Genomic DNA, 27,539 nt, shown 5'->3' with positions numbered 1-27,539 from the left:
GACCAGCTCTGAATACAGTGTAGAGGCCATTCTTCGGCTCTGCAGCTCCACTCCTAATGAAATGGATGGGGCTGATCTGCAGCACCCTGGTACACGGAGCTGTGCCAGATCTGTACGCTGTGGACCACTTACACATGTCCATACTGCTCTGTACTGGATGCCTAATGCAGGGGTCCCCAACCCGTAGCTCGCGAGCCACATGTGGCTTGCCTGCCCCTGACATGTGGCTCGCCGACGATCACGGAAAAAAAGTCCCCAGGGAGCCGCCCCACTGCCTGTAATACCCACCCAGGGCGGGCGTCAGCACCCGGGCAAGTACCAGGGCCCTGAGCAGGCAGGGGACCTACTCGCCGTCGGGGACACTGGCGTGCTATAGTGCCGGCCCCCGTGAGTGGACCCCCCCCCGCCTGCTCCTGGCCCCGGCACTTGCGATACTTACCTCTCCCGGTTCCAGCGCTGCAGTGTCTTCCATCCTCTGACTGTGACGTTCAGGTCAGAGGGCGCGATGACGTCACCAGTGTGCGCCCTCTGCCTGACCAGTCGCAGCACAGAGAGCAGGAAGATGCCGACAGTGAAGAGTCCAGAGCAGCGACAAGCAACGAGAGGTGAGTATTTCATTTTTTTTTTATATTTGGAGCAATATATGGGGACCATCAGTCGGGGCCCAAATATGGAACATTATTTGGGGCCAGTAATATAGGGAGGATCCTATGGGGCCAGTAATATAGGGAGCATCTTATGGGGCCAGTAATATAGGGAGCATCTTATGGGGCCAATTTAATATGGAGCATCTTATGGGGCCAATTCCATATGGAGCAGTATATGGAGCCAATTCCATATGGAGCAGTATATGGGGCCAATTCCATATGGAGCAGTATTTGTGGCCAATTACATATGGAGCAGTATATGAGGCCAATTCCATATGGAGCAGTATATGGGGCCAATAATATATGAAGCATCTTATGGGACTGTTAAAGGGTATTGACTTTTAAGATTGCTACTTCCAATAGGTGGCACTAGAGTTCAATATGCATAACAATAATGTAAAATACATAAGGATAGAGTGAAAGCGAAAATCTGCATGTTATTATTTGTGCCTTCTCTAGGTTTTTATATGACTATCTGCATTGTGGCTCTCGACCAACTTTCATAGCGGAATGTGGCTCTCAAGGTAAGAAAGGTTGGGGACCCCTGCCCTAAAGCATAAACTGAGTTCACATTCTCCAGCCACACCCACACCTGATTACTGCCACACTTGTTCTCAATCAAGAAATCACTTACATAGGACCTGCCTGACAAAGTAGACCAAAATACCCTCAAAAGCTATCCATCATGACGCGATCCAAAGAAACTCTGGAAATAATTAGAAACAAAAAGTTGAGATCTATCCATCTGGAAAAGGTTATAAAGCCATTTCTAAAGCTTTGGGACTCCAGCGAACCACAAATGATGAAAACATGGAACAGCAGTGAACCTTCCCAGGAGTGGCCGGCTGACCAAAATTACCCCAAGAGCTCAGCGACGACTCATTCAAGAGGTCACAAAAGACCCCACAACACCATCCATAAAACTGCAGGCCTCACTTGCCTCAGTTAAGGTCAGTGTTCATAACTCCACCATAAGAAAGAGACTGGGCGAAAATGGCCTGCATGGCAGAGTTCCAAGACAAAAGCCACTTCTGAGCAATAAGAACTAAAAGGCTTGTCTCAGTTTTGCCAGAAAACATCTTGATGATCCCCAAGACTTTTAGGAGAATACTCTATAAACTGACGAGACGAAGGTTGAACTTTATGGAAGGTGTATGTCCCATTACATGTGGCATAGAAGTAACACAGCATTTCAGAAAAGGAACATCATACCAACAGTAAAATGTGGTGGTAGTGTAATGGTCTAGGGCTGTTTTTTTCCTTCAGGTCCTGGAAGACTTGATGTGGTAAACAGAGCCATGAATTCTGCTTTCTACCAAAAAATCCTGAAGGAGAATGCCCGGCCATTATTCGTGACCTCAAGCTGAAACGCACTTGAGGGCAATGATCCAAAACACACCAGCAAGTCCACTTCTGGCTTAAGAAAAACAAAAGTAAGACTTTGGAGTGGCCTAGTCAAAGTCTTGACCTTAATCCGATTGAGATGCAGTGGCGTGACATTGAAAAGGCGGTTCATGCTCGGAAACCTCCATTGTGGCTGAATTACAACAATCCTGCAAAGATTAGTGGCCAAAATTCCTCCAGAGCATTGTAAAGACTCATTGCCAGTTATCGCAAACACTTGATTGCAGTTGCTGCTGCTAAGGGTCAGCCCAACCAGTTAATAGGTTTAGGGGCAATCACTGTTTCCACAAAGGGCCTTATAGGTTTGGATTTCTTTTTTCCTTTAATAATAAAGACCTTCATTTAATAACTGCATTTGTGTTTCGTGTGTTATCTTTGTCTAATATTTACATTTGTTTGGTGATCTGAAACATTTAAGTGTGACAAACATGCAAAAGAATAGGAAATCATGAAGGGGGCAAACTCATTTTCACACAACTGTATGGACAAGGAGCATTTGGTATACAGAAAATAAACAAAGAAGCTCATCCATCCTGCTGTAAAGAAGTCTGTATGGGGTATGGAACAGAGTTTCAGCCTCCGATCTCTCCACCGACCTGAAAGATGATATTGGGAGGAGAAGGTTTAAATGTAAAATGCTCAACACTATTATTCTCGGGGAGATAAGTGACTGCCAGAGTATCCTGGAGGAGAGGGACAGTGGGGTCTCTGTAGGAGAGGAACAGGTGGTTCTAGGGGCAATAGAAGAGAATGACTGCCTGACCCTTGGTTTTCTTGTCTGCTTTTTGTAGTTGTAGGACTGACAGCAGGGTTGAGATACACCACAGTCTGTTTCCAATAGAAACCAGAAGTATTGTGATTGCAGCTCTGGATGCTATACTGAAAATTAGTAAACAGTGAAGAGCAAAAGTTTGGACACACCTTCTCATTTAAAGATTTTTCTTGGAATTCTCTTGATGAGTTTCAAGAGGTCGTCACAGGGAATGGTTTTCACTTCACAGGTATGCCCTGTCAGGTTTAATGTAATTTATTTTTCAACAGGACAATGACCCCAAACACACCTCCAGGCTGTGTAAGGGCTATGTGACCAAGAAGGACAGTGATGGGGTGCTACGCCAGATGACCTGGCCTCTACAGTCACCAGGCCTGAACCCAATCGAGATGGTTTGGGGTGAGCTGGACCGCAGAGTGAAGGCAAAAGGGCCAACAAGTGCTAAGCGTCTCTGGGAACTCCTTCAAGATTGTTGGAAGACCATTCCCGGTGACTACCTCTTGAAGCTCATCAAGAGAATGCCAAGAGTGTGCAAAGCAGTCATCAAAGCAAAAGGTGACTACTTTGAAGAATCTAAAATATAAGACATAATTTCAGTTGTTTCACACTTTTTTGTTAAGTATATAATTCCACGTGTTAATTCATAGTTTTGATGCCTTCAGTGTGAATTTACAATTTTCATAGTCATGAAAATACAGAAAAATCTTTAAATGAGAAGGTGTGTCCAAACTTTTGGTCTGTACTGTATCTGTATGACGTAGGGATGCAATAATATATTTAATCTAAAGTGCAGCGAATCGGCACACACCCCTCCATCATATATTCTGCTAATTTTTTTCAAACCCGAGCTCCACTTCAAGTCTCTGAAAGAAAAGGATGAAAAGTCCATAAGAAAAAGCATTAAAAAAAAATTGCTTTGTGTGCTAAACTCCCGGCACTTACATCGGTGAGCACACATTAAAGGCTTTCATCAACTTCCAAAACACCTTGGTTCACTAATATATACTGATCGCTACCGAAAACACAAGTAGGTCAGGTAAAGGCGCGGGGGACCCGGTATTTGTGCCCGTCACTCACAATGTTTGCAATAACTGCTTCAGGCAGGAAAGTCTGTAGTTAACATTGGGGAATCAGGGGTGTCGGGTAGGGTTCAGGGCTCAGTACTGCTTATTGCCTCTAGAGGCAGTGGTGGCCAGTGAGAGATCCTAGCTGTTTTCTTGTGTGTGTATATAGAGGCGTGTGTGTATATATATATATATATATATATATATATGTGTGTGTATATATTATAGATAGATAGATATATTTATTTATGATTTTTTTTGCGCATCCGTATGCCCCTCTTAGTGCTGCTATTGATCTGTGTTGCTAGAGGTGGGCTTTAAGCAGAATCAATCTCCTTCCCCCTCTGGCAGCTGTATAGTTCCTACTTACGTCCCCTGCACCAGTAGTTTTCGCATATGTACAGCCATGTAATGCTGAGGCCCTGCTCCTTCCCAGGACAGACAGCTTTTTCTATTAGCTGCCGTGTGGGGAGCGGAGGATCCCTGGAGACAGAGGTTGCAAATGTTGCATCTTACAAAACATAGTATCATATCAAGTGTCTCTACACTGATACAATGCAGCAAATCTTCAGCTATGAGGTAATAGATCTGCATAGGTTTCAGCCTCTGCATGAAGTTTCCATTCCCCCACAGCAAGCAGAGATCTTGAAAATGTTGGGGTGCTGAGACACAACATATATTAGAAAGTTACAGAACTTAAACTTTTCAGGCGCGTCTGTTACATTTCTGTTGGTGTCCCACTCTCTGAGCCCCTAGCATTTGTCGAACTGCAAGTCCCAGCAAGCCCAGTAACCTTCCTTCCACCTCCATTTTGGGGGCAGTTCTGTTTTTTGTTCTTAAGACGGACCCGAGGGGCTGGCTGCACTCTCTTGCCCAGGTACATTGTGGCAGCAGGGTGTGGAGAGATCCACAGGAAGCTCAGGCGGCTCGCTGATGTCAGCCATCCTCACCAAACTGGTTATTGGAGGCACGTGATGCTGTGCAGCTGCTGACATCTTCCCGCGACACTCACAGGCGACATGTTTTGGAGGACTCGTTTTTGTCCCAGGCCTTCAGGGATCTGTTAAGACTTGCCTGCTGCACCTACTGACGATGGTGGAGATATCGGACGTGCAGGCTTGTTGTTTCTCTGGCACAGAAGCGACTCTTGGAGCCAAGTGAACGGTTTACAGTCCCACGGATCACTCGGTAATACTGCAGCCTGTCCTGTAGACCTGCAAGACGAGACTGGAGATGTGGAAGTGTCCCATCACAATATGAGAAAGGAGCACAGAGGTGTAAGAGACGAGTGAAGGTACGAAGAACAATCTTAAGGAACTTTGGGAAATCTAAAAGTGAAAAGGAATCACCGTAGAATCAACCCTCCTAAGCAGTCTATATGGACATGTAGGTCATAGGAAGCTGAATAAAATGACACCATGATATCTGCGATCTGATGTCTTATTCCATAGAAATCCACATTTTTCTTAATATGTAAATGAGCTGTTAAAATCTATGGGCCGGACATAGATCTCCCTGAGAATCTGCCACCAGAGCTTATCGTTCATGATATGCGGCTTTACCAGTGTGAGACATGTAATGACAGTCCGCTCTCCTGATTTACATGTCTCACACTGGTAACGCCCGCTGTCATTTACGATAAGCTCTGGAGTTGGAGACTCAGGGAGATCTATGTTCTGCCCAGAGATCTTTACAATTCATTTACATATTAAGAAAAATGTGGATTTCTCTGGAATAAAACATCAGATCGCAGATATTAAGGTGTCATTTTATTTAGCTGCTGATGACCTGCATTTCCATATAGACGGCTCTGGAGGGAAGATCCTACTGACAAATTCCCTTTAAGGCTGCCGTCACACTAGCAGTATTTGGTCAGTATTTTTACATCAGTATCTGTAAGCCAAAACCAGGATTGGGTGATAAATGCAGAAGTGGTGCATATGTTTCTATTATACTTTTCCTCTATTTGTTCCACTCCTGGTTTTGGCTTACAAATATTGAGGTAAAATACTGACCACATACTGCTAGTGTGACGGCAGCCTAATAATCACATATAAATTTTGTATTACAAATCTTGTACAGGTCGTGAGTTACATCCTGTATTATACTCCAGAGCTGCACTCACTATTCTGCTGGTGCAGTCACTGTGTACATACATTACATTACTGATTCTGGAGTTGCATCCTGTATTATACTCCAGAGCTGCACTCACTATTCTGCTGGTGTAGTCACTGTGTACATACATTACATTACTGATTCTGGAGTTGCATCCTGTATTATACTCCAGAGCTACACTCACTATTCTCTTACAGTCCTGCTCATCGTTATTGGCACCCATGAAGTATAAGTACATAATGTGGAATATCTTCTGAAAAAAAATGAATCAAGTGAAACCGTTTTTTGTATCGAGCACTTGTGTTAAATACAAAAGAGCAAATGATAAACAAGAATTTAAAACAAATGAGGCAAAAATAGAAAACCCTGACTCTTGCTGTGACCCTGGTATTGGCCCCTTTACATTACATTAGTATGGAAACACATTGAGTTGCCTGTGGTAAATCACAAATGAGAATTACCTGTGATTGTTAGTGCCCATGTGACATGAATTAGCCAATGAATGATGACTTCAGTCTTTTAAAAAGCCACATGGTCGTCTCTGTTACTTTGTCACAATGGTGAAGACAAAGGAGCTGAGGACATCAGAACTGCTATTATCAGCAATCTCAAGACTTCCAAGGGATATAAGGCCATATCCAAAGACCTTGATATCCCTGTTTCAACAGTGTGCAATGTTATTAAGAAGTTTGAAAAGCATCAAGCTGTGAAGAACCTGCCTGGACGTGGTGGAAAGAGGAAAATTGACGAGATGTCTTCAAAGGTTGTTGCTAATGGTGTTAAAAACACCACGTCAAGCATCCAAAAACCTGAAGGCCAACCTGGAACAGTCTGGGGTTATGGTTTCCACAAATACCATATGCCACACACTAAACCAAGCAGAGCTTTATGGGTGAAGGCCAAGGAAGAAACCATTGCTGATGAAAAACCATAAAAAGGAACAACCGATCTTTGCCAAAGAGTACCTTGACATACCACAATCCTTCTGGGAAAATGTTCTGTGGACAGATGAAACAAAAAAAGAGCTTTTTCGTAATGAAAAGCAACAGTTTACAGACGGCACAAAGAAGCTTAAAAAGAAAAGAACACCCTACCAACAGTTAAGCATGGTGGAGGATCCATAATGCTGTGGGGCTGCTTTGCTGTATCCGGTACTGGAGGCCTTAATCGTATCACAATCATGAAATCAGAGAATTATCAAGAGATTTTAGGGTATGTGCACACGTTGCGGATTTTGCTGTGGCCAATCCGCTGTGGATTCCCAGCAGTTTACCCTGAGTTTACAGTACAATGTAAACCTATGGGAAAACAAAATCCGCAGTGCACATGCTGCGGAAAAAAATGCGCGGAAACGTAGCATTGTTTATTCCGCAGCATGTCAATTCTTTGTGCGGATTCCGCAGCGGTTTACACCTGCTCCATAATAGGAATCCGCACAAAATCTGCAAATAATTGCGGTAATTCCGCACGAAATCTGCAGTGCGGTTTACCTGCGGAATTACCAAAATCAGTATGGAAAATCCGCACCGCTTTCCGGAACGTGTGCACGTGGCCTTAGAGTGAAATTTCCTACATAGTGAAAGAAAACTTAGTTTGAGTTGAAGATCATGGGTCCTCCAGCAAGACAATGACCCAAAGCACACATCCAAAAGTACACAGGAATGGCTGAAAAAGAAAAAAATGACTGTTTTTAAATGGCCAGCAATGAGTCCTGACCTCAATCCCATTGAAAATCTTTGGGATGACCTGAAATCTGCCATTGGAAAAAAGAACCCTGCAAACATTTAAGAGCTTGAACAAACTGCAAAGAAACAGTGGGAGAAAATACCAGCTGAGAAGTGCAAGAAGCTTATAGATGGCTGCAAGAAACGTTTGGAGGCTGTCATCAATGCCAAAGGGTGTGCAACCAAGTACTAATTAGTGGCACCTTTATGCTGCACATGCTGCTTATTCTGTTTCTTCTTTGAAATTGCAACATGTAAGAATAAAAACAAAGTTTTATTATTGTATTACTGTGGACCACTAATCATAAATCCTGAGGATAGATCTATGGTACATTTCCATTTATTTCTGAAGATATTGTACAGTCTATGAAAAAAATGAAGGCGTGCCAATAATGGTGAGCAGCACTGTACATCACATTACTGGTCCAGAACTGCACACTCTATTCTGCTCATTTTTATTAGAAGAAGAAAGTTTGATCTTGAATTTCACGTACACATATCATCTGATCTATAACTTAGGGGTCAGTTAAGACCCTCATACACATTAGTCTTATCTTAAGTCGCTGTGGATTTGGCTGTCCCTGACAGATGATTGTTGGGGGAGATATGGATCCCTAGTGTCTGATTTCAGACTGCTGGTCATTTTGTTCTCGAGGTATATTCCGGCACCAGAGGAATCCGTCAGCGACTCTCATAGAGAACACAGGAGCTGGGCAGAGTGAGCGCTGCTGTACGCGTCCAGACATTATATTGCTGCTGTATCTCTCTGATAACACAGGTCAACAAAAAAAAAATTTTTTTCTGGTGTCCAAAATATTTTAATGAATTTGGGGTATTTTTGGGGTGCTGATTCTGAATATGCTATCAGTTTTGCCAGATTGGCTCAAGTTTTTGAGATTTTTGGTATCTTATTTATAGCACTTGTTGGTAAATGCGACGCATCATCTCATTAATTTCTTTGGATTAGTACTTGAACTGAGCAGTTCTCAATATAGTTTTGTGTTAATTAGTGTTCTAAAAGTTTGTTCATAGCTTGATTTTTGCACTAACTTTATGTTGTTGTCTGTTTTCCAGTGAAAAGCATGAACTCATCAAGAAGAAGTTGTCTTAACGATCCAGACTCATTCTGTTACATTTGTGGTGAATACACACTGCCAAAACATAGAAGAAACATAACAGACTTCGTAAAAAAAGTGTATTTTGCCTATTTTGGGGTTATGCTTGGGGACCAAGACAAGTTTTGGGCACCACACATAGTGTGCAAAGCATGTATCGAATTATTACGAAAATGGAGCAAAGGACAAAGAAAAAGCTTCAAATTTGGTGTTCCAATGGTGTGGAGAGAGCCAAAAAATCATCATGATGACTGTTATTTCTGTGCAGTGCAAGTGCAAGGATTCAATAAGCATAAGAAACGAAAATGGGAGTAACATGGAATCTGCAAGAAGGCCTGTCCCTCATTGTGAAGATGTGCCTGTACCTGTGTTTACCATAAATAACAGTCATCATGATGATTTTTTGGCTCTCTCCACACCATTGGAACACCAAATTTGAAGCTTTTTCTTTGTCCTTTGCTCCATTTTCGTAATAATTCGATACATGCTTTGCACACTATGTGTGGTGCCCAAAACTTGTCTTGGTCCCCAAGCATAACCCCAAAATAGGCAAAATACACTTTTTTTACGAAGTCTGTTATGTTTCTTCTATGTTTTGGCAGTGTGTATTCACCACAAATGTAACAGAATGAGTCTGGATCGTTAAGACAACTTCTTCTTGATGAGTTCATGCTTTTCACTGGAAAACAGACAACAACATAAAGTTAGTGCAAAAATCAAGCTATGAACAAACTTTTAGAACACTAATTAACACAAAACTATATTGAGAACTGCTCAGTTCAAGTACTAATCCAAAGAAATTAATGAGATGATGCGTCGCATTTACCAACAAGTGCTATAAATAAGATACCAAAAATCTCAAAAACTTGAGCCAATCTGGCAAAACTGATGACATATTCAGAATCAGCACCCCAAAAATACCCTAAATTCGATGAAATATCTTTGGCACCAAAAATGCTGTTGACCAGTGTAATCAGAATAGTCATCTGTTACTGAGCAGGTGACTACAATCTGGACCAATGCAGGACACAGAAATACAAGCTATTGCTCTCTGTTATCAGCCATATCCGGTAGTGGAAAGAATGGCTGCCATGCTCTTCCATGCAATGAGTGGCGGACTGTACAGAATCCTGCTGGTGCACCGTCATCACTAGTATATACCCCGTATCTCCTGTACCTAGAGGGGCTTTTATGGTTTCCCTGCACAGTCACTAAGTCTTGCAGCTGATAACAATGGATGCTTTGTTGTGAGGCCATGCAGCAGCAGCATCATCGATGCATGTGAACACTGCCTTATACCATCTGAGCTTGTGCCCAATGGTACTTCTGCGTTTTACCTGGGAACCTTCTATTCGTCCTTCATTAGGATGTGTGCACACGGAGTTAGACAAAAACAGCAATAAAACCGCTGCAGAGAACATTATTATTTTTGGCTGAGATTTGGAAGAGTTATTCTCTTCTTCTCAGTTTTGCTGAGTATTTGAAAAGTGTGTGTTTTTTCTCCCTGGGACTAGGTAATAACCTGCACGGTTCACACACTGCCGCTCCCCGCACTTCCCTCCCTCCTGTGTTGGCATTTACCTTTCTCGCTTATCTTTGATATTGGATTCTGTAATTGATACACAGCCGCCTGGTGTTTGGCAGCTCTGCTCTATGTCGCGCGCTGCATGTGTAATCCTGGTGTATAGTGCATAGATATCGCTGGCGCAGTAAGGGGTATATAGCTGGCGTCCGCAGCACTGGAGGCTCCAATCACATCATCACAGGACAGAGAATACGATCATACATGTGAACCTATTAGAGTCTTGGGTTGTCTGAAATCCACCTACTGCTGTTGCTGTGTCCCTGCTCCTGTGCTTTGCACTGCTTGTTCCCATCAATTGCAGTGTAACAGAAGCTAAAGAGGAAGTATATGGAGAGATAATGTCCATGGCAGGAAGGAAAAAATGACTGTAACCTAGAAGTATCTAAACCACCAGTGAGATGATCAGGAAATGGACACAAGGGCGGAGCATCAGTGAGGGGAGGAGCTTAGACATTGGGAATATGGAGGAAGTGTCTCTGTAGGACACCAGTGATCTCACATCTGTTGTCGCTGAGTTTGACATCTTATGGCTTATGCACTGTTTTCGTAGAGAAACAGAACTTTCCGTTAGTCGGACTCTGTTTATAGACGCAGCTGGTGACTAATACCAACCATGCAAATGCAGACTCCCCCTCTTTCCTGCATGATGGCCTGACCCGCATTTAACCCTTTTGTGATGTCATTGTAACGATCCACTATATTAGTATTAGGCCTTGATCACGCTGCATTTCGAAAAATGGGATTCCGCCCACAGGATCCGTCAAAATGTTGAAATGACGGATCCTGTGCAGATTGTGGAAAACGTGTGCACTGGGCCCGTCTTTCTGATGGACTAGTCGAGGCTATGTGCGCCTGTGTCTTCGCAGCGGTTTTCTGCTGCGAAAACGCATACACAACACAGGTTAAACATTTTTTTTTTTTTTTTTTAAATCGCAGTATTCTCACCTATCTCGCAATGTATTACTAGTAACGCTAGCTGCCGGGAGCATCGGTGACGCTGCACGGGACGCCGGTAGGTGAGAATATTGCGATTTTTTTTTTTTTGTAAATTATTTTTAACATTATATCTTGTTATTATTGATGCTGCATCCTGCGCCTATAGGCTTCCATTGTAGCCAGTGACGGGCAGCGCAGGATTTGTCGCTGACAGAAAAAACATTCCTCTGAACGTTTTCTCTGCCCGACGGACCGTTTTTTTACGCAGGATCCAGTACACGACGGATGAAACGGATGGCCATCAGTCACAATCTGTCGCTAATACAAGTCTATGGGAAAATGCAGGATCCTGCATTCTCAAAAATCGACGGATTGTGACAGGAGCTGAAAGACGGAAGTGTGAAAGAGGCCTAACCAGCAAGTTTGTGTCATTGTATTCTATGGCCCTGTCGGCGGCTTTTAGGGAAATGCAGTGTGAACAGGGCCTTAGTGATCCATCACTTTTCAATTTAATTTCTCCAGCAGCCGCGATTTTCAACATGTTTCTTTCTTCTCCCCCTACATCTGCAGTCAGACTATAGTTTTGGAGACCCCAAAACACATAAGATTTGATTAACCAGAAATAATAGGGTATATGTTCTGTATTCCAGATAAATCCGTGATCTCGCGGGGTTTGTTACTATTGTATCATAAACAGCCTGGACGGATACATTGTTACAAACTGCCTAATATTTATGCTGATGCTCTGAGCTCGCAGAGGATTGTCCGGCCCTCGGCTGTGAGAAATAGCTGCATTTCTGCTCCATTTTGCTAATTTAGGCAACTTACCTTCATTGTGTCCTTGAATGAAGTTTGATTTTAGTTGTGGTTTTTCGCTTTTTGGTACATCGTGCTTTGAGAAGCATTTATTGACAGTCGTGCGGTTTACATGTGTTATCACTGCATTTCCACATATAATTCAAGTCTATGGAGAAAATACGCAAAACAAACCCTAATTTCTCAAGTTAAAATATTGAATGTGTCCACGTTCAGGATTGCATCAGGATTTGGTCAGTATTTTACATCAGTATCTGTAAGCCAAAACCAGGAGTGGGTGATAAATGCAGAAGTGGTGCATATGTTTCTATTATACTTTTCCTCTAATTGTTCCACTCCTGGTTTTGGCTTACAAATACTGATGAAAAATCCTGACCAAATCCTGAAGCAATCCTGAACGTGGACACATGCCCTTAGGCTATGTCTCCACGTTCAGGATGGCCGGCGGTATCGCCGCAGCGGCGCAGCCGCTCGGCGCTAAGCCCCGCCCCCTTTCTGGGACGCGATCATGCTGGATGTGTTAACTCTTCACATCCGGGATGATCGCTCTGTCCCATAGGGCCCTGTGATATGCCTTGCGGGGACGCTGCGTTCCCGCAAAGTGTACGGACATGCTGCGATCTGAAAAGACGCGCAGCATGTCCGTAGTCGCAGGGCCGCCGTGTGCGGGTTTCCACGCATAGTGGAGACGGGATTTCATAAAATCCCCTCCACTATGCTGGAACATCTGGACGCTGCTTGTTTGACGCTGCAGCCAGGGCCGGTTTTAGGCAAAGTGGGGCCCTAGGCAAAAGTTTAAAATGGGGCCCCAAATGCTAACATATTGCACCAACAGAAACATTTTGGTTGTAGCTACATGCGCTGATTTCAGGCCACTAAACGAGCGTGATCAACAATATTGAAGTCATTCACCACTTGTTTCCCAGCCTCTTTACACTGGCTGGGGACAGAATGATCACTAGTAAATCAATCTGTCCCCATACAGTATCATCTTAGCAGAATATCTGCAGTTTTAACTGGGCGATGTGCTGATGAGAACAATGATTTTTGTTCTGGCATATACTGTACATACATACACCGTACATACACACAGATACACATACCGTACATACATACAGATACACATACACGTACTGTACATACACACATACAGTTATATACACATATAGTATACACATACCGTACATACATATACCATACTTACACACAAATACACATATACACCGTACATACACACAGATACACATACCGTACATACACAGACCTACACCTTACATGCATACACACATACAGTTATATACACAGATAGTATACACATACCGTACATACATATACCATACATACACACAAATACACATACATACACCGTACGTACACACAGATACACATACAAATACAGTATATGCAAACACATACATATACCATACATACACACAGATACACATACATATACCATCATACATACACATACCGTACATACACACATGCATATACCGTACATTCACACAAATGCCGTACACACATATACCGTACATACACACATATACCGTACATACACAGATACAGTTATATACATATAGTACACACATACCGTACATACATATAAAATACACCCAAATGCACATACCGTACATACATACATATACCGTACATGCATACACACACATATACCGAACATACAGATACACATACACGTACCGTACATACACACATACAGTATATACACATACCGTACACACATATACATACACATATACTGTATGTACATGCACATAAACATACATATATACCATATATCCATACAAATTTGTTTCACATACACAGATACACACATACTGTACATGCATACACACACAGCCATACAACTATACCATACATACACACATATACTGTACATACACAGATACACACAGATAGAAACATACACATAGATACACACAGATGCACACATACACATACATACATACCTACATACTAATCTTGTATAGGTGATCAGATGAGCCCTGCAGGTCAGTTCAGCTGGAGAAGGCTGCAGACCCCACTGTGGGGGATGGGGCACAGAGCAGACAGCACCTGATGATAAATTCCCAGTAAGGGAGGAAAAGACTCAAATTCAAAAAGACTAAAATGATAAAGAGATAAGTTATAAAGAGCACTATAACTGCACATTACTTTTCAGGTCACTTCACAGCATACATTTTGCTGCCGTGCTGCCCCTGCAGTGAGCTCCTCCCCCATCTCTTCTCTGTGAGGAGACGCTGCAGCCTGCTCTGAACAGAACAGTGGAGGGAGCAGAAGACCCCCTGTAAGTCCTGCTCTTCCTCCACTGCTGTCCCTATGTGCTGTGCTGTGGGGCCCCTGACTGTAGGCGAGTACTCACGATTGGGATGCTCCATGCAGGGGGACAGACGGCAGCCAGTGAGCGCTCTCCTCAGTCTGGTCACTGTGAGGTAAGGAAAGCGTTCATTGGCCAGCGTCTCTCCCTGCATGACACGCCCCCTTTTTGATCTCCTGCACTTCGCGCCCCGCTCTCTCCCCGGCACCCGGTGTTCCATGATTATAGGAGGGAGTGAGAGGGGCCCGACCCTGCATGATACCGGGCCTGCCTGCAGGGGCCCCCCTCCACCTCTGGGCCCTGGAGAAGTGCCATCAACAGTATGTCTGCCCCTGGCTGGGGGCCCCTAGGGCAGCGGGGGCCCCAGGCAGCTGCCTAGTCTGCCTGCCCCTAACGCCGGCCCTGGCTGCAGCTCTGCGCAGCGTCAAACAAGCAGCGTTTCCTGACCGTGGAAACATACCCTTAACGTTCTGCAAATTTCAAAACCGCTCCACAGGTCAATTCCTGCAGTGGGGATAAGAGTTGCATAAATCTCATTCACATTGCTGGAAATGTAATATGCTGAGTTTTTTTTTTTTGCTTATGAAAAAGGTAGCTGAAAAGTCCCACACCAAATACTCCTCATGAGTTGTATTGTGAGCAGTTTCCCAGTTTAAGGTTACGTTTACAAGCTGGTGGGATGAAAATAGTTACTTAGGATGGCCTTAAAGGGGTTTAGCCATGAACAAAAGTTCATTTGAATCAATAAATGTTGGAATAATAATAGCTTCCACAATTAGATGTGATTAAAGGGAGCCTGTCACCAGGTGACAAGAGATATGGCCACCAGCTTTCAGGGCTGATATACAGCATTCTATAATGCTATTTATCTGCCCCAAACTGACCGGTAAGATGAGTAAAAGACCTTTTATTACACTCCCCTACGGGGCGGTCCGAGAGGTGTCGCTGGTCTTGATCCGGCGTCCCCCTTATTGCTTATCACTACGCGATTCACAGTCTCCCCGGCATCGCGCTCCTGCGCAGGCGCACGTTTCTGCCCTCACTAGGGCAGAGTTAAGTACCGCACCGTGACGGGGCTCTTGCACACTGCAGTACTTTGCTCTGCCCCTTGTTTGTTGCCCCTTCATAGAGCAGATGGTAACCCAGACTGTTCTTATGGGCCTGTAGGTCAGTGAAAGATAACGCTGGTCAACAGCATTTTTGGTGCCAAAGATATTTCATCGAATTTAGGGTATTTTTGGGGTGCTGATTCTGAATATGTCATCAGTTTTGCCAGATTGGCTCAAGTTTTTGAGATTTTTGGTATCTTATTTATAGCACTTGTTGGTAAATGCGACGCATCATCTCATTAATTTCTTTGGATTAGTACTTGAACTGAGCAGTTCTCAATATAGTTTTGTGTTAATTAGTGTTCTAAAAGTTTGTTCATAGCTTGATTTTTGCACTAACTTTATGTTGTTGTCTGTGTTCCAGTGAAAAGCATGAACTCATCAAGAAGAAGTTGTCTTAACGATCCAGACTCATTCTGTTACATTTGTGGTGAATACACACTGCCAAAACATAGAAGAAACATAACAGACTTCGTAAAAAAAGTGTATTTTGCCTATTTTGGGGTTATGCTTGGGGACCAAGACAAGTTTTGGGCACCACACATAGTGTGCAAAGCATGTATCAAATTATTACGAAAATGGAGCAAAGGACAAAGAAAAAGCTTCAAATTTGGTGTTCCAATGGTGTGGAGAGAGCCAAAAAATCATCATGATGACTGTTATTTATGGTAAACACAGGTACAGGCACATCTTCACAATGAGGGACAGGCCTTCTTGCAGATTCCATGTTACTCCCATTTTCGTTTCTTATGCTTATTGAATCCTTGCACTTGCACTGCACAGAAATAACAGTCATCATGATGATTTTTTGGCTCTCTCCACACCATTGGAACACCAAATTTGAAGCTTTTTCTTTGTCCTTTGCTCCATTTTCGTAATAATTTGATACATGCTTTGCACACTATGTGTGGTGCCCAAAACTTGTCTTGGTCCCCAAGCATAACCCCAAAATAGGCAAAATACACTTTTTTTACGAAGTCTGTTATGTTTCTTCTATGTTTTGGCAGTGTGTATTCACCACAAATGTAACAGAATGAGTCTGGATCGTTAAGACAACTTCTTCTTGATGAGTTCATGCTTTTCACTGGAAAACAGACAACAACATAAAGTTAGTGCAAAAATCAAGCTATGAACAAACTTTTAGAACACTAATTAACACAAAACTATATTGAGAACTGCTCAGTTCAAGTACTAATCCAAAGAAATTAATGAGATGATGCGTCGCATTTACCAACAAGTGCTATAAATAAGATACCAAAAATGTCAAAAACTTGAGCCAATCTGGCAAAACTGATAGCATATTCAGAATCTGCACCCCAAAAATGCCCCAAATTCATTAAAATATTTTGGACACCAGAAAAAAAAATTTTTTTTGTTGACCTGTGTAATTGCATCAATACCTTTTTTTTAATATCCGCTTTCTGAATCCAGAGAAATCCACAATTTTGCAATATGTTAATGAGGCGTTAAGTGCTTTTTCACGCCCAGAGCACTTAAATGGGTTGTCCCGTTAAACAAATGAGCAGTGAGAGACCTACCAGCAGATCGGAGAACTTGTATGCCTGTTATAAGATGATGCCCGACCGCCGCTCCATTCATTCTTTGTGGGTCTGCTGGAAAAAGCCAAATGCAACACTTGGCAGCCCCATAGGGAGTGAATGGAGCAGAGATCAAGGCGCGTGCGCACTGCCGCTCCATTATATTGGGGAGAAAAATTCTGCTGATCAGACTGTGTCCCAGCGGTCAGGCTCCCACCAATTAATAACCTTATCTGACGACTTGGTTACCTCGGGCGCCCCTTTATTGAACCCCTTTTTCCTGAGGTTATCGTCTTCCTTCACACCTTCTTCTCTGAGTGATCGCTCCGTGTGACGCTCCTGAGATCTTCTGCGCATGCGACCCCAGGCCACGCCAAGCATCCTCATCATTCTCCTTCTGGGTGTCCGGTGTGGCCTCTGCCCCTTAGCAGGGCACCACAGGAGGAGAGCGGTGACCCACCCTGATGTCACAGACCCACTGAAGCATCACTCATAGAGGAGGCGCTAACGATGGAAATAACCGCAGGAGGTGGAGTTTTGTTAAAGGGTTTATTCCCATCTCCAAAATCCTGTCCCAATATGTAGTCGGTGTAGTAATAATAATATTAGCAAATAATAACAATCTTTATTATTGCCTCCTATTAGAAATATAGTATAGTTCTTCTGATTCTCTGTTGCTTACCCCATGTGCAGGGCATTGCAGTACATTAGGTATCCATGGTACCTTAGTGACTGACAGTTGTTAGTGGCTGTAACCATGGATACCTAAGCTACTGCGTGACATAGCGAATCAGGAGAACTGTACTACATTGCTAATTGGAGGCATCTGCTAATCCTATTATTACTACATACTGGGATAGAATCTTAGATATGAGAATACCCCTTTAAGTGCTGTGGGTGTGACCAAGCACTTATCACCTCATTTGCATACTGTGCAGCTCCATTTCTCTGTCTATAGAGGCAGCGCTGCGCCCATCTCTCCCTGGCCAGGACCCCTTTAATGTGTGCGCCCCTAGATGAGCCTGTGGTATGGGGGGATTGCATAGTATCTGCCTGTGACTCCTCCCATCTGCACCCCAGTGCTGCCTCTGGGGGTCCCGGAGATTACCCCCTGCCCCCCAGGCTCACCTTGTGCGCCCTCCTCCGGCGCCGCCTCCTCCTCCTCCTCCTCCTCCGCCCGGCCCGGCCCTCGCTTCCCCTCCGGACATGTGCGGCGCTTTCTGGCGGATCAGTGGAGGCTCCTTCCTTCCCGGAGGCTCCGGCCCCTCCACGTGCTGCGCCCCCCGCGCCCGGGACCCCGAGTCTGGGGGATCGGCCAGGTAAGTGCGGGCTGCTGGGCCACGTGACTGCCCCCCACCCCCTCTGTAACTTCTCCCCGGATGGCTCCCTACATACAGACAGCAAAGTTCCCTGCAGAGGAGGCTTCACCACGGAGGTCGTCACCGCTGCTGCAGAACCTCCTGGCGAGCACGGCTCGGGGCCTGCTGCTATTCACTGTGCAGCTCTGGCTGTTGATTGACAGGTCACTTGTTTTCATGCTGCACAACATGCGGGGGAGGGGGCACATACTTCTGTGTAATGCTGCGGATGGGAGGGGGCTGGGTGTCCTAAAAAATAAAGCTTCCGTGTGCTGCTGCAGAACCTCTTTTAGAAGAGTAGACCCTCTCCCGTCACTCCCTGGGGCGGGTAACGCAGCTGGTGACGTGACAATCCATACTTGTGACAGTTTATAATGTTCAGCCCCCCCATCCGCCTCACACACCCCAGAGGTGAGTGCTTGCTTCCCCAGCTGCTGCAGAGCCTCTTTAGAAGTGTTTATTTTCCCGTCCCTGGGACTTTGTAGCACTGTGGTCGCTCTCTGACACTTGGTGATTACTCCGTCACTATATGTAGGGAGGTGCGTCCCGAATAATCGCCCCCACCCTCTCCTCTCTTGTGCTGGCGGTTCCCCCTGTCCGCCATACATGTAAGACGTGGAGGAAGAGAGGGTCTGACGTTTCCTAGCAACATGGCAGGACTGACAGGGTGTGCAGCCAATGATGCCTGTGTGCGGAGGCCATGATTATAGGGTGTTGTAATGCTGGAGTTAAGGGTGCAGAGCAAGAGCCTCTCCTGCCCCTGACACCGCGCCTCTGGGCCCTGGCAACACCCTGTGGCCCCCCAGCAGCTCTCCCTGTCCTCATCTGCCCCTGACGGCTCCCTGTGCCCCCTCTGCCTCTAAACCCTCTTCATTGACTCCTGATGAAGTGTGGTGTTTGCACAATCCTCCAGTACTTTATCCTCCATAAAACCCCCTGAATAGGCGCCCGCGCCCCCTCAGCTCGCCCTTTGTGTTTGGAAACCTGTAAACACAGAGGAGAAGTTGTGAGGTGGCAGCCAGCAGCGACCTCTGTGCCTTTAAGGAGTAACCCTTCACATGCCGGACTAAAGAAAATCAGTCTTTCCATAATAATGAATCTTATTCTTTATTGTCAAATAGCAGTGCAGTGTGTACAGGGGTCCGGTGACTGCGGCCCACCACGACGCTGGTCAGCTGCAGAGTGTGCAGGATTTCATAAACCTGAGGGTTGTGCCTGATAAATGTATCCGGGTAACATCAGCAGTCACCCCCAGTGTAATGTTAAAAGGGGCTGGTGCAAGGTCTGGGACTGACACTGGGGGTGCCGGTTGCTGATATTGGTTGTGTGGGGACAACGACACTCTGGGTGCAGGATAATGACATCTGAGGGTATGGGACAATAACGACTACGCTGTGTATGGGACAATGACGCTGGGGGTGTGGGAAGACAGTGCTGACGCTGGGGGTGTGGGACGACAGTGCTGACGCAGGCGGTATGGGAAGACAGTGCTGACGCTGGGGGTATGGGACGACAGTGCTGACGCTGGGGGTGTGGGATGACAGTGCTGACGCTGGGGGTGTGGGACGACAGTGCTGACGCTGGAGGTATGGGACGACTGCTGACGCTGGGGGTATGGGACGACTGCTGACGCTGGGGGTATGGGATGACTGTGCTGACGCTGGGGGTATGGGACGAGTGCTGACGCTGGGGGTATGGGACGACAGTGCTGACGCTGGGGGTATGGGACGACTGCTGACGCTGGGGGTATCGGTCGACTGCTGACGCTGGGGGTATGGGACGACTGCTGACGCAGGGGGTGCGGGACGCTGATACTGGTTTTGTGTGGACAATGACACTCTGGGTGCAGGATAATGACCTCTGGGGGGTACTGGACAATAATGCCGACACTCTGTGTATGGGGCAATGGCTCAGGGGGTGCAGGACGACGGTGTTGACGCTGATGGGGCGGTATGACTGCACTGGGGGTGTGCGGGACGACGGCGCTGATGCTGGGGGTGTGCGGGACGACGGCACCGATGAAGGGGGGTGCGGGATAACGTCACTGATGCTGGGGGTGTGCGGGACGGCGGTGCTGATGCTGGGGGTGTGCGGGACGGCGGTGCTGATGCTGGGGGTGTGCGGGACAACGGTGCTGATGCTGGGTGTGCGGGACGACGGTGTTAATGCTGGGTGTGTGCGGGACGACGGTGCTGATGCTGGGGGTGTGCGGGATGACGTCACTGATGCTGGGGGTGTGCGGGACGACGGCGCTGATGCTGGGGGTGTGCGGGACGACGGCGCTGATGCTGGGGGTGTGCGGGACGACGGCGCTGATGCTGGGTGTGTGCGGGACGACGGTGTTAATGCTGGGTGTGTGCGGGACGACGGTGCTGATGCTGGGGGTGTGCGGGATGACGTCACTGATGCTGGGGGTGTGCGGGACGACGGCGCTGATGCTGGGGGTGTGCGGGACGACGGCGCTGATGCTGGGGGTGTGCGGGACGACGACGGCGCTGATGCTGGGGGTGTGCGGGACGACGACGGCGCTGATGCTGGGGGTGTGCGGGACGACGACGGCGCTGATGCTGGGGGTGTGCGGGACGACGGCGCTGATGGTGGGGGTGTGCGGGACGACGGCGCTGATGGTGGGGGTGTGCGGGACGACGGCGCTGATGCTGGGGGTGTGCGGGACGACGGCGCTGATGCTGGGGGTGTGCGGGACGACGGCGCTGATGCTGGGGGGTGTGCGGGACGACGGCGCTGATGCTGGGGGGTGTGCGGGACGACGGCGCTGATGCTGGGGGGTGTGCGGGACGGCGGCGCTGATGCAGGGGGGTGTGGGACGACGTCGCTGATGGGGGTGTGCGAAACGGCGGTGCTGATGCTGGGGGTGTGCGGGATGGCGGTGCTGATGCTGGGGGTGTGCGGGATGGCGGTGCTGATGCTGGGGGTGTGCGGGACGACGGTGCTGATGCTGGGGGTATGCGGGACGACGGTGCTGATGCTGGGGGTGTGCGGGACGACGGTGCTGATGCTGGGGGTGTGCGGGACGACGGTGCTGATGCTGGGGGTGTGCGGGACGACGGTGCTGATGCTGGGGGTGTGCGGGACGACGGCGCTGATGCTGGGGGTGTGCGGGACGACGGCGCTGATGCTGGGGGGTGTGCGGGACGACGGCGCTGATGCTGGGGGGTGTGCGGGACGGCGGCGCTGATGCAGGGGGGTGTGGGACGACGTCGCTGATGCTGGGGGTGTGCGGGACGGCGGTGCTGATGCTGGGGGTGTGCGGGATGGCGGTGCTGATGCTGGGGGTGTGCGGGATGGCGGTGCTGATGCTGGGGGTGTGCGGAACGGCGGTGCTGATGCTGGGGGTGTGCGGGACGACGGTGCTGATGCTGGGGGTGTGCGGGACGACGGTGCTGATGCTGGGGGTGTGCGGGACGACGGTGCTGATGCTGGGGGTGTGCAGGACGACACCAGATGTGGGTCAGATTGGTTTGTGTGTAATATATAATGAAGATGTCGGGTGTCTCCTCTTTGCTCGGGGGCTGTTATTTTGGGGACGAGCCGCCATAACAATGATAGGACGCCGCGTCTCCACTTCTTGCTGATAAGCCGCTTGTCGCCATAGCAACCTTCCATGAAATGACTTCACTCTCGGCCCTGATATCGCTTTCTGGGTAGAGGCTCCTGGGACTTTCTCTTATTAGCTTGAGAAAAGTTATAGGAAAAGTTTCTCGGAGGCGTCTGAGAGCGCAGGCGGCTGCCTCTACCCCATTACTTCCATACGCCCTCGGCTTATATTTTCCTATCATCTGACACTTTTTGTGTAAGTTACCTGTGACGTAAGAGCAACTTTAATCTTTTATCTGTCATCTTCTCTAGTGATGTGGGATGTGGTCCTTTCTGTCTCAGGGAAAGCTGGATGACAGGGATTACATGATGCCTTCAGTAACCAATCAGATTCCAGCTTTTATTGTCCTAGAACTGGTACTTTTAGGAAAGGTGTGATCTGATTGGTTGCCCTTTTAAGCATGTGGTCATATCGACCAATCCTCTCACTGCTTTCGTTTTCCATCCTGCACTACATAAATAAGAGCTGGAGTCTGATTGGTCTTTTTTTTTTTTTTTTTTTTTCCCTTTTTCAGTGTGTACCGCGCAACTTTATAAAAGTTTGCTAACAGCCATGTGATCTATTTTCTGCTCGAATTCCAGAACATGTGAGACGACAGCCGTACATTGTGCGTAGTAATAATAATAATAATCTTTATTTTTATATAGCGCTAACATATTCCGCAGCACTTTACAGTTTGCACACATTGTCATCGCTGTCCCCGATGGGGCTCACAATCTAAATGTGCGTAATGATGATTCCTGTATTACTCCAGTCGCTCCCAGAGCTGTATTCATAGTTCTTTTGGTCGTAGATGAAGCGTATGCGACCTTACAACTGGCTGCCATAGTCTATGTGAGTCACATTCACTGACAGCAACCGGAGGTCTTGCTAATAGTGAGGGTTTGAAAAGTTCCAAATTTATTCCTGCGTTTGTGCATTTTTTTTTTCTAGTTTTTTTTTTTTTTCTATTGCCACCAAATTTTTTTAATGTGCCGATTTTTCCTCCTGTGTATGTGTGTTTTAATTATTACCATATCTGTCTTGTTTTTTTTGTGTTCTTCTTTGTTGACAAGATTTGGGGGTTTGCAGATATTTTTCGCTGTTTCTTTAATTATGACTTTTTAGAAAGCAGCAAAGCTGTGAAACAAATGTTCTCCCGCTCTCCCCGCAGTGATCTCATGGATGTCTGATATTTTGGAGCAAATTTTGTGACATTTTAGCGGAATGTCTGTCTCTTTGCTCTAAAAAAAAAAAAAAAAAAACTGGTTAAAGACAAAAATAAAAAGCTTTATTAGCCCAAATCCCCCAAAATAAATGAACCACGGGTGATATTTTGAATACTCGATCCCAGAGTTAATTAGAAAGTTAAATAACTTTTTTGGCCATAAGCCTGCGGCCGCCTGGATTGCAGGGATCCGCTGACTATTATTGATCGTAGGTGGGCTGAGCTCTGGGTCCCCCGTGACCTGGAGAATGAAGGGGACGCAGCGCTGGCGTCCTCAGTCATGTGATCATTGCTGGCGTGGGGGTTGGATTTGGAAGGGGATTCTCCTCTTTCTTTCTCTGGATCTGTGAGTGTCTCCACCTGTCATAAATGGCTGGCAATATGGACTACCCCTTTAACACACCGATGCCCCTCCACCTGTGGTTGCAGCGATGGTTTCTTTCTCATTTCTAATATCTTTTGTCTTCTGCTCCTTCCAGGAAACTTCGTCTAAATGGGTCCAGTGATGCCTCCCAGTAAGAAGCCGGAGGGGACGGGTATCAGCGTTTCCAGCCAGTGTTTCCGGAGCAGCACATTATCCACCCCGCTCCACGATGACGACGACTTAGACTTCTCACCGCCGCCGGTTAAGACGAATAAGGAGAAAGGCGGCATGGAGGATGAGGAGCTAACGAATTTGAACTGGCTTCACGAGAGCAAAAACTTGCTGAAAAGTTTTGGGGATTCCGTGTTACGGTCGGTCAGTCCCGTTCAGGACATCGACGACGACACCCCGCCCTCCCCCGCCCAGTCAGACATGCCCTACGATGCCAAGCAGAACCCCAATTGTAAGCCCCCCTACTCCTTCAGCTGTCTCATATTTATGGCTATCGAGGATTCTCCCACCAAGAGACTTCCCGTAAAGGATATTTACAATTGGATCCTGGAACACTTCCCTTACTTCGCCAACGCGCCCACGGGCTGGAAGAACTCTGTGCGGCACAACCTGTCCTTGAATAAATGTTTCAAGAAAGTGGATAAGGACAGAAGTCAGGTAAGACGTCTTTGTGGTAGTGATGCTAGAGGCGGCCCCCTCATCGCCCCTCAGTTATCTTACCGTTCTGCGAGCAATAAAAGAAGATGGACCTCAGAGTCCTGTCAATTCTCTAATGTTAGGGAATTGTTTTCGAAGCAATAATCCTCAGTCTCGCCCATAACCGTCCCAGGAGCAGAAAGTGTGACCTTTTATGATGGCATTGGTTACAGGACAATTGCTAAAAATTCTCGTTAATTACATAATGTAGCAATTTCACTACATTGCAAAAAGTAAGAGTCCGCTATTGACGACGTGAGTATTACCCATAATGCAGCTACTTTCTATGATATTTTTAGGCATTTTTTTCAGTTTTATGGAATTGCATCGTAACAGTAATCACATTACATTCTGATGTTCCGAATTGTTTATTTTTTTGCTTGTTTTTTTGCTTTGGGCTTTTAATGGGGCAGAGGTTTCAATAAAAAGTTACTATAATGGGAAATTGCAGAACTAGTAATCCCTTGATAACTTCCATTTCCCGTGAGACAGTGATGAGCGTGCTCATCGGCTCCCGCGACCTTTCACCTGGAGGCTTTGGGTACTGTCCTGTACCAGTGTTGCTGCGGCTGGCGGGCCGCATTGGATCTATAAGCGGTTTCCTCCGCAGAATATGAGCTCCGTGTATCAGGCGCCTCTGGGAGGGCAACATTTATATAGGACCGGACCCACACTGCAGAAATCACAAGAAACCCAACTGGCCAGCAGGGCATCTGCTGCAGGAAATGATGGGAGTTGTAGTCGTGTCTTACTCTCCTACCCCTGTTGTTTCTTTGCTCTCAGGGGGCTGGGAAAGCTGGGTGCACTGCGCTCAGTTTTGTGTCGCCACATTGTATCAATGTTCTATTCCCATATGGACAGGATTGTAGGTTTGGGGGTCACGTTAGCCTCCGGGGGGTTAGCTCGTGGGTAATCTGAGCTTTTGGCCCCCTCCCCTGTAATGTCCCTTCTGCCCGTGAGTTTCCGAATCCGCTGCCATCTGGTCCTCCGCTGCAGAGAGGAATTTTCTCTTGTATACGTGTTTCCATAGCAACGGTCTCACAGTTGATGGGGAGAGTAACCAGTTGCCATAGCGACAGAGTTCCTGATGTGGCAGTTTGTGCGTGCGGGGAGAGGCGAGCGCGGAGCTCGTGTGGCGAAGCTATTATATAGGGGACGGGGCGGAGGACGCGTGATGCCATGTTAAATGTTAGTTTTATTTTTGGATATTTTCGCAGTCGACTCGCTGTGATTATTTTCTTCTCTTGCGTCGAGTCAGCGGCTTCTGTGCTAAAAATGGACCATGTAATACCGCGGGGACTCGGACTTAAACGCCACACAGACGCCATCTTGTAGGACTACACAGCAAGCATGACCGGAAAGCAATTGTGTGAGACTGGAGCGCCAGCCCTAAAATAAGAGGCACCCCTGATAGGCAAGAAAATGGGAGTGAGAGGGCTACTTTCCCCAACCCCCGAGCTGGTCTCTGTGTGGCTGATACGGCGGCCATAACTATTATCACCCATGTAGACGGAAGAGACGAAACAAACTTGTGCCCCCAAATGAGATGACGGAGGGTCTGTTGGCGCCATGGTCACCGTTGCGCCTCCCCCATCCTGTATACAAAGCGGGTCTGATTGCTGCACGTCACTGTTAACCCTGTACGTACCACCAGCAGTGGGGGTTAATAATAGAAACATCTAGGAAGTCACCATGACGCGGTAGACGCCATTTCCGTGCACAGCCGCATTTGGAACTCTTCATCCGGAGACTCCTGATTCATGTATAGAATTTTAATTTTGCGGTAAAGAACTACACTAGTAGCTGAAGAGGATGATCACTGACCTGGGCAAGTAATTATACCTTTGGGGGTCTGTAGAAAGCTGGGTGACCCCCCCCTTTCCCCCATATGTCTGCTGTGGGAGTAATGGTATAAAGCAGCGGTGACCATGACAAAGCTGCACCTTGTGGTAACTTTGCTTTTGTTACAGTGTCAGACGGACACTCCCGCCTGTGATTGTTGTTTTGATGGGAGGTCTGTTATTCAGGACGGTCCATACGAGACCCTCAGACCTCTCTCCATGCAGTGTGCGCCTCCTCTGCACCACTCCGTGACGTCGTGTCTTTGCCTCTGATTACAGATCCCTCCCTCCTGGCGGCTCTTACACATGTTCTGTCTGTAACGACTCTTCCATTAAGGGCTCCTCGGCTCTCAGAAAACACGAGCATCATCATTTATTTAGTAGTATTCTGGAGTCGCCGCTGGTCATGTGACTGCGCCGTTCTGGGAGTAGCCGGCCCGCAGTGACATGGGCTCCTACAGATGCATCACTCCATCCACCGCTGCTCCAAACGTTATATTCTGTGGCGGCTGATGGCCAACCAATATGGCCGCCACTGATGGTTCCATTCATGTCGGGCAGATTTACTAGTCACTGCACAGGTATTTACTCCTTCATCCATTGTATATCAGGGGTCTGGGAGAGCTGGGTGACCCTGTAACTGCGCCATATTGGTGCTCCGGTCACCAATATCAGGGTTTCCCCTTCCTGTGGCCAATCTGCAGATTACGGAGGTCTCTGGGTGGCAGTACGGGACTTGGCGCGATATATCTGGGAAATTAGAAGAGCAGGGAATGATGGCAGAGGCAGCCATGTTGGTTGCATGCCAACTTTCCCAGAAACGTAGAAACTACAGGACAGACTTTGTAACAAGTTGTCGATCCTGGAATTTGTGTGTGCATCCCCTTAAATCTACTCCATTTTTGGGAGCTGGGGTGGCATGTGAGGGTGCGCAGCCAGCTCGCCCGTACGTGATGTAAGTGATCCGCTCGTCTTTGTTGTGAGGCGCTGGGTTGTAGGTTGGGATTATTTTTAGACGCCTGGTGCCTCGTCCTCTAGGGTGATCTCATTTATCATGGAAGGATGTGTCCCGGGCTCAGATTCTTATTGAAGGGTCTGACAAGGACTCATTCTTGCTGTTGTGGGAGGGGTATTCATGGCGTCCCGATCCTGCGCTGCAGATGGGATCAGAAAAAGGCAGGTGTAACTAAAACAAACGTATGAACATTGGGGGAGATTTAAAGGGATGTATCCACAGGATGAGCCATAATTAGCTGGTGCATTCATGGTACACCTCTGGGGTCTG

The 27,539-nt window shown here is 46.9% G+C and overlaps 1 protein-coding gene and 1 long non-coding RNA gene across 14 annotated transcripts in view; one reads left to right on the top strand and one right to left on the bottom strand.

Moving 5' to 3' along the window:
• FOXN3 (forkhead box N3) overlaps positions 1–27,539 on the top strand; it is a 149,875-nt gene that overhangs the window by 61,985 nt on the left and 60,351 nt on the right. For 7 of the 13 annotated variants that reach the window (XM_077267610.1, XM_077267590.1, XM_077267608.1 and 4 more), the window contains exon 2: positions 23,821–24,374. In XM_077267610.1, coding sequence (XP_077123725.1) covers positions 23,835–24,374 — 540 coding nt within the window. In that variant the 5' untranslated portion in view covers positions 23,821–23,834. Of the gene's footprint in view, positions 1–5,051; positions 5,182–18,321; positions 18,480–18,566; positions 18,683–22,150; positions 22,330–22,648; positions 22,742–23,820; positions 24,375–27,539 lie in introns of those variants that run through there. The other 6 variants (XM_077267615.1, XM_077267591.1, XM_077267593.1 and 3 more) reach the window with 5 other exon arrangements.
• The window catches only part of LOC143781079 (uncharacterized), a 29,306-nt gene continuing 6,731 nt past the window's right edge, over positions 4,965–27,539 (bottom strand). Inside the window, exons 2-3 of the long non-coding RNA XR_013216539.1 lie at positions 12,191–12,326; positions 4,965–5,101 (exon numbers count right to left, since the gene is read on the bottom strand). This is a non-coding gene — a long non-coding RNA (uncharacterized LOC143781079). The remainder of the gene's footprint in view (positions 5,102–12,190; positions 12,327–27,539) is intronic.

The sequence above is a fragment of the Ranitomeya variabilis genome, chromosome 1 (assembly GCF_051348905.1).
Source record: "Ranitomeya variabilis isolate aRanVar5 chromosome 1, aRanVar5.hap1, whole genome shotgun sequence".
NCBI lineage: Eukaryota > Metazoa > Chordata > Amphibia > Anura > Dendrobatidae > Ranitomeya > Ranitomeya variabilis.
This window is presented reverse-complemented; position numbering and strand designations above follow the sequence as displayed.